The 7,941-nt window shown below is 46.3% G+C and overlaps 1 protein-coding gene across 6 annotated transcripts; it reads right to left on the reverse strand.

The window, feature by feature from the left end:
• Window positions 1-1,492: 1,492 nt before the first annotated feature.
• Window positions 1,493-7,935, reverse strand: Oard1 (O-acyl-ADP-ribose deacylase 1). Of its 6 annotated transcripts, none has more exons than XM_057751445.1 (6): window positions 7,776-7,935; window positions 7,245-7,322; window positions 6,717-6,861; window positions 4,429-4,487; window positions 3,421-3,533; window positions 1,493-2,085 (listed from the first exon to the last, which is right to left on the reverse strand). In XM_057751445.1, the coding sequence occupies exons 2-6, from the start codon at window positions 7,281-7,283 to the stop codon at window positions 1,983-1,985; spliced, it is 459 nt and encodes a 152-aa protein (XP_057607428.1). In that variant the 5' UTR covers window positions 7,284-7,322; window positions 7,776-7,935; the 3' UTR covers window positions 1,493-1,982. The 6 variants fall into 6 exon arrangements, with proteins under 6 accessions (XP_057607428.1, XP_057607425.1, XP_057607427.1 ...); XM_057751442.1 differs by having other exon boundaries at window positions 7,193-7,322; XM_057751444.1 differs by having other exon boundaries at window positions 7,245-7,325.
• Window positions 7,936-7,941: the final 6 nt, after the last annotated feature.

Genomic DNA, 7,941 nt, shown 5'->3' on the forward strand with positions numbered 1-7,941 from the left:
ATTTCTTCTGAAGATCTAGTTCTCCAGTAGAGTACTTGCCTAGCATCTACAAGGCCCTCACTCCATCCCCAGCACTACTGTAAAATCAAGAAAACACTTTTCCCTGGAATTATTTCTAAATGGTAGCTTCTTTGGAGATAATATGGTGGGGATCACAAGGCTTGGAATTTTGAGATATCCACACCTCGATGGCCAAGCAATAAACAATTTTCTCCTCACTAGAGAGGGTCCAAAGTACCAGGTTAATGTTCAGACACTGTGAGATTCCAAAGGGCAGCACTGGAAACCACGATAGGACGGTAGCAAGTGTCATTTCCCAAAAGGTTCATGCCTGGGTGCCAGCCACACTCTACCTGGCTTTCCAAGAAGGTTGTGCTCATCTATTGTCAGGCCGGGTCTCCTCGCCTCGGGCTTCATCTGCGATTAATCACTGGAATTTGACCCCAAGGCACTTGATCACACCCCCACTAAGGCCCAGGATGTCACCAACAGTCAATCAAGAGCCCTGCAAAAATGAGCTATAATCTCCCTAAAGCAAGAGAAGCTAGGAGCTAGCAATCCGACTGAGCATTTAAGAGGTTTCCGTGGGGGCTGGAGGTGGTGGGGAACAGTCTAACATGAAAGCATGCAGACTGAACCCACTGGAGGGAAAGAGAGTAAAGATTTGCCACAGAGCGAGACAAGGTAACCTGCCCAGTACCCTGCTCTCAAGACTTTTCTCCCTACAGGTGTACAGACTCAGCAAGGTCCCAATAAAAGCTTTGGTCTCCGTTTGTAACGCACGCCCCCCAATAGCAACATGCAGAAACTGTCCCCAGATATAAAAGTGAAACACTTTCTGAACAGCTGCCTCCTAGCAGGCTGCAGTGTGATAAGAACACATGTCTAAAGTACCAAGAGTGCATCACCAGCGCTCGCTTCCCTGGTACTTCCACAAGGCTTTTGTAAAACTTCGTTGTTTTTTTACACTGGAAAAAACCACCTGTTCCTGAGCAACCAGCATTCACGTTGGAGTAAAATCTGCATATGCCTTGCTGTGCAGTCTCTCAGTGTGACCACGGCGGGGCAGAAGGGTCCTAGCCCCCCAATAGTTCTAATAACAACACTGGCTTTCCTCTCCCTCCGCAGACATGCCATTTGGCCTTAGTTTCTGAAGTGGGCCCAATAATTACTGCAGTTAGTTGCACATTACTGTGTTAAGGTAGAAACACGACCTAGAACACCACTGAGTCTTTAGAGGAATTTCACCGGCCTCCTCACTAAATTCAGAAATGGCCGGTCATGTCAACCATGCAGTAGACAGCCAATGGTCCCCACAAACACTCCAGCCCCGCCTCCTAACCAGGTGGACACAATCCTGGTCACACTTACCTCTGACCTTGTTGCTCTCAAACAAGTGAACCCGGCTCTTCAAAATTAAGTCAGAGGCTCAGCCTGCCCCCAAAACCCAGAAAATAGATGTGCATGTGCGAAAACTTCAGTGACTCCGACAGAAAGGTTTATTGTTACGCTCCTGTCCCAATAAGCTCGTGACCGTGGAGAACTACATGTGTAACTACAAAACAAGCAGTTTTTCCCTAGGATGACGTTGATGAATCAGACTAGCACCAAGTGCACAAACACAAGACACCAAAGAATCTCAACAGTTTACTAAGTCTCCCACAACTTCTCCCTAAAAACAAGAGAGTTAGAATCAATGCTGCCACCTAGTGGCCAGCCAAACAAATCCAGTAGTGGACAAGCAAACAGGTGAGGTGGGCTTTCCTTAGCTGGTTTCCTGGCCTGCTGACAGGCCTCAGCCTCCTCCACAGTTTGGGCGTAGTGCCCTCCAGTCTTCTTAGAATACAAAATCCCACATCTGGCCTGTGACAGATTCCCTTACACACTGTCCTCTGCCCATTTTGAGGTCCTACAGTTGCTCAGTCCTACAGCCAAGTAGAGATGACACAAAGACCATGAGCTCATCCCAAACCTCCATCTGCTCAGAGTGTATACACAGTAATTTTGATGTCTGTCGCCTCAAACACCTCTTCGATTATCGCAGATACATTTTCCCACTGCAGACGATCCAAACCACATCCGATCCTGAAAACAAAACAAAAAAGATCTTATCTTTTCCTGGTCTTTTGGTTAAGATCAAGTCTGAAAATCAACCAACCAAACAAACCCCTCCACTGGTTGCGTAGACATATTTAGGAGACTGCCCCTCCTTCCCTCTTTCTTTGGGCTCTATCCGAGGCACAGTTCCCTGGGCTCACATGTACAGACAGCCAGAGTGAAGAATCTATAGCCAGTTCCTATTGTGAAGCCACTCGCCAGTTGTGAGGCAGCCGTCATATCTCTTTGCTTTCCAATCATTTCTTATTACTTTCCAATTATTTCATTCTTTGGCACAAGGTCACTAGCTCAGTTACCCACTTCTGATGAAGACTAACTTCAGTGGATGGAAAATGTACGTACATTTAAAACACACTTACACCAGTGGAATGTTAAGGAGGCTGCAAGGGAGAGGAGGTCCTCTGCAGAAGGAAGGAAACAACGGGATGCCCAGAATGCTGGCTGTGGCCCAAGGGAAGTCTGTGTCACTGTACTGATCCTCACCTGCCCTAGGGACAAAGGGAAGCTCAAAACTGCCAATTTCAAATTTCATACAATAGCAAGACACTCAACTTCCGCAAGAATAGTGATTTTTTTTTTCTAAAAAAAAGAGTTTCTGATACATAAGCCTTGAGTATACTAAAGAAGGGATGATGGGCTGGAAATGATGGCTCAGTGGTTAAGAGCACTGACTGTTCTTCCAAAGGACCCAGCTTCAATTCCCAGCACCCACATGGCAGCTCACAATTGTAACTACAGTTCCAGGGGATCTGACATCCTCACACAGACATACATGTAGGTAAAACACTAATGCACATTTAAAAAGAAAAAAGAATTGATGTTGTAGTCACACCCAAAGTTGCTTGAGCTTGGTCAGCACTGACTGAAAACTACTAGGGTAATAGAGAGAAGGGTACGGACCAGTTCCTGAGGAAGCAAAGGGCCACTGGATATCCAGTGTCATTTGAGTCCTCCAAAGGACAGCAGGGACAGGTCAGGCAAGCATGAAAGGCAAGAGAGCACTGACAGCTTTCCTGGCACAAAGCCAACTGGAGGGCGGTGCAATGGCTCAGTCTCCGTTCTGGGATTCCACAGCCTCAAGAGGAGAGGACACTGCTTTAACACAACTCAGGAATTCAACAGCTGTGTCTGAACGCCAAGGACGCTCCCCACGTAGGAGCTGAAGCAGGTGAATGCCTCTCATTACTCACTCTGAATCGTTCAACTCCAGCTAGAAAACAGCTGTGCTACGGCCTCACAGCCTATAGGAAGGGAGTTCTGAGACCAAACCTCACCAACCAATTCAGTTTTCCATTTCCTTGCCTGGGCATGGAGAGGTCAGTGACTCCATTCTTCAGGCAATGGGACTTCATAGCCTCTAAACTCTTCTGCAGGTTCTCGTAAGTTGGCTTGTGTGAGGCCCGTTTCTTTGTAATCTGGACACAAAAGGAAGCATTCAAACTCTCATTAGTTCCACCCCCAAAAAAGTGTCAATGAAGAAGCCACCAGATTCCTCTACATCCTCAACCTGAAAGAATAAGCGCTTTTTAAAAATAGATTAATCCCTGAATTCGTCTAGAGCAGGGATGACAGTGTCCTGCAGCCACAGGAGAGCCCACCAATGGCTGAGAAACACTCTGCTGTGTGACAAGGAAAACCACAACATAGGAAAGCAGTGCCTGTTGCCATGCCTAAGTGAGGCACTGGATCTGTGCCAGATAAGCGACACACTTGTGCCAAGGTACCCATACTGCTGGGTAGCGCCTCTCCAAGTCTGTTCGTTACGCAATCACACTCCCTGCTTTTTGTTTCTCTACAAAAGCAGCAGCAAGAGGTAGTTCTTCCAACGGAAAATCATTCTTGGTTTTCAGGACAGCACTCTCGGGTCAGCGTGTCTCCTGACTCTGCATGCTGACTAGAAAAGGTTTGGAGTGGGTTGGCTCTAAATCGCCAACACCTCTTCTGGGGCCAAAGATGGTGTGGAAGGTAAAAATCCCACATCCCCACAGCAGACAGGAGAGGACAGGGAAGATGAGTTCCTCAGGGAACTCTCTCGAGACAAGGTGTCTGAGAAAGGGCAGTGGGTCTCCCAATGTCTGCCACTCTTAGACCACAGGCCTATGGTAGATGGCACAGGAGCCTCACGCCGGAGCTGCGGCATAACCTGATATACCTAACTCAGTGCTCCAAGCAGCCAGTTCCTCTGGAGCTGAGCTGGTGTCAAAGTGGAAGCTGTTTGGCACCCTTTACTGTCTCGGATGGAGCATCGTGATCAACGCAGGGAAGTCTATTTGCCACTCTATACAAGGTCAAGATTTGGCCCCATCTTACCAAGTAATATATATATCGTCCATCTCTCTTCAGAACAGCCACTTCTCCAGACTTCTTTTCTAAGAAGAAGTTATTTAATAGTAAAAAGGAAAAAGAAAACCGAAACATTCATCTTTACACTTACGCTAAAAAAATTCCCATAGACCTGAGTATAACTATCCAAATTCCAAATGCACGGTCACCTGTCCATTTAAAAAACGTTAATGCTAACTGTCTTGAAAGTGTCTTAAAACGTGCCACCATTCAAAATCGGTCAAACATGTTTATTCAACAAGATCTTTGTGTGTGTGTGCGCGCGCACATAAGTACAGGTACCTGTGGAGGCCAGAGATTCCCTGGGACCAGAGTTATAGGCAATTATGAGATACTCAATGTGGAGGTTAAGAATCAAATTCAGGTCTTATTCAAAAGCATTATATACTTTTAATCACTGAGCCATCTCTCCAGAACCCCCTACCCCCAACTTATACCATTTTATATTTTAATTTCTCTCTCTCTCTCTCTCTCTCTGAGACAGGGTCTCTCACTGAAACTGGAGCTCCCTGAATCAGCTAACTGACTGGCCAGTGAGTCTCAGAGACTCACTTACCTCCACCTCTCCAGGAAGGAGAAAACATGTCTGATATGTCTGTACTTAACTTTAAAAAGATAAAACAAAACAAAATAAAACACATGGGTTCGGGGATGGAGCTGACTCCCTCGGGTTTGTTCAGCAAGTTCTTTACAAGACGGCACCCTGTCCCCCATCCCAACAGAGACCTTTCACGGTGCTGTATTGAGCATTATGAGGAACATCCTCCCACCTCCTGGGCTTCATCCTCCCCACCTCCTCGGCTTCTCTGTGTAACCTTGGCTGTTCTGGAACTTGCTTTGTAGACCAGGCTGGCCTTGAACTCACAGAGAGCTGCCTGCCCAGCTGTAAGAAACATTTCTTAAGGTCCTTGGTTATTATCTTACAAGTCTGAAAAGATAGCTGTTCAGAAAGGGGATGGGCCTAGAATGTGGACTGTAAAGCTGTTCTGATTCAAAGCCACTGGTCGAGTGGTGGAGGTGGAAGAAGCCATTTGCAAACTGCTCTCCATTGGCCGGCCTGCAACTCCCTATGTTAAACTGGGTTAAAGTTGTCTGATACCACTCCCAGTACAAACAGTTGAAGAATAAGCTGAGAAAGCCTGGTGTAGTGGTTCATGCCTTTAATGTCAGCAGCATTTAGGAGGACTGAGCCAGGACTGCTTGGAATTCAAGACCAGCTTAGGTTATTCAGCAGGTGCCAGGCTACACAGTGAGCCTCTGCTTCAAAGAAGGAAGAAATAGAATATTTAGTCCAGGATCTTTGCAGTGGCATTTTCACTGCATTTAATAAATAAAGTTTGCCTGAGGATCAGAAAAGTAAAACAGCCACACTGGCCAGCCTTACAGACCAGGCAGCAATGACACGCACCTTTAATCCCAGTAGCCACACCAGTTTGCCAAAGAAACCAGGCAGTACACATGCCTTTAATCCCAGAACTAGAGGATTATAAAAGCGGAGGAGACAGCTCTCAGTCTCATTCTGAGATCCCTGGAGGCAGGATCACTATTTTGAACTGAGGTAGAGGTATGAGCCAGTGGCTGGCTGTTTTGCTTTTCTGACCTTCAAGTTGAACCCCAGTTTCTGTTTTTGTTTATCATGCTTCAGATCTTGACTTCCAAGCAATATATAAGGAACCTGAAAAGCCCTTCAGCTAAGGTTTGAGAGAAGTGAAAAATTAGGAAGGAAATTTTTGAGTGTTTGGGAGATGAATTAATCAGTAAAGTGTTTACTGCACAAACATGGGGATCTGAGTTTGATCCCTAGTACCCACATAAAACCTGGGTGTCAGGGTACACATTGTATACCCCAAACTGGAAAAATAGAGATAGGAGGGTGCCGGGGACCAGATGGTCAGCTAATGGAGCTAAATGGGAAAGCTCTATACTTAAAGTCAGATAAAGTCAATCTCTGGCCTCCACACATGTATCTGCACCTTGACTCTCTCTCTCTCTCTCTCTCTCTCTCTCTCTCTCTCTCTCTCTCTCTCACACACACACACACACACACACACACACACAAGACAAAGAGACTGGAAACTTTTACAAGAACTCTGATTTGGTGTGGTAAAGATTCAAACCAGAGGCCATTCTTGTGAGAAAAAGTTAAAGGTACTCGGTGAGAAATCTAGTTTAATGGACAAGTAAACAGGGTACAATGAAGAGCAAATTATGCTCCACCAGGACGAACTAGGCTGCGATAGAAACTCAGAACTCACGTTGGTTTAACAGTTCCTGCACCCCTCCAAATTTCTTCTTGAAGAGAACAGCTATTCCAGCACCCATCCGACAGTCTTCACTGATACAGTGGGCTAGAGAGTCGGTTTTGGAACATTCGAAAAGATCTCCTTTCACATAAGTGATCTAAAACGTTCAAAGGGAAACAACCCGTTTGTTAAAAACAGAAAAAGAGTACGCCTTTCAGATCTTCAATAAAACCCCCTACCCCGCCTCTTCCCTGCTTCTCCACCACTCGGAATTAAATCCAAACCTTCCTACTTTACAGAATTAACATATATATATATATATATATATATATATATATATATATCCTCTGTAAAGGGAAAGCGACGGATGATCTCTGCTAAGATTGTATTAGCCTTTCCTAAGTAAATTGGCTAGAAATAAACAAGCGGGGGAAGGGGGTGCGACAATCCAATTATTGGTTTAATTAGAAAGTGTTTATGCTTTTGACCTCAATTATTCTGAATTTCACTTCACCGATAAAGTTAATAGCAGTCACGCACTCGACTTCCTTCTGGATCTTCATTAAGGCGGCCGGCCATGCTACTGAGTCGCTATTTCCAAAATTTAAAGAGTTTCTTCTGCTAAAAGGGAAAGCAAGTAAAAACGCTCAGGCAGCCTGAGCACAGCACGTTCAGATCACCCTGCCAACCCACTTAGTTTCCCCCACCTCCTCTACTTGTACCTCTGACTGTGAGTTCACTCAGCCTTTAAGAGGCAACACAGAAATAGCTTTCCAGGGAGATCCCAAGACACACCTCCTTACTCCAAACCCTCTCCTATCACGGTAGGTTTAGCAGAGTCTGGTATTTTCCCAGGGGATATGGCTTAGAATAAGATAGGAGGGACTTTGGCACAGTTCCACTGAGCTGCAATCAGAGTGAACCGAACTGAGGTGTGCTGAGCGCAGGCGGAGAGGACAGCCGCTCAGTGAAAGATCACCTCTCCTAGAGGTGCAGGAAGTCTGCAACGAGCTACCCATCCTCTCCTCCTACCCTGGGATCCCGTAGGAGAGGGCAGGGGCCATCCTTCACCTGCAAAGGAATCGGCCGTCAGCAGGCCCTCCTGCACGCAGGGAAGTGTCTGAGATGAAACCCTGGTAGGTGGGGAGTTACAGAAGAACCCGCACGCGGAACCAATCCCGCCAAGGACTTTGCACGCACACAAGATGGCGGCCCCCACCCTTTAACGGGGCGGAAG

This window comes from Chionomys nivalis, chromosome 19, assembly GCF_950005125.1.
Source record: "Chionomys nivalis chromosome 19, mChiNiv1.1, whole genome shotgun sequence".
NCBI classification, from domain to species: Eukaryota; Metazoa; Chordata; class Mammalia; order Rodentia; family Cricetidae; genus Chionomys; species Chionomys nivalis.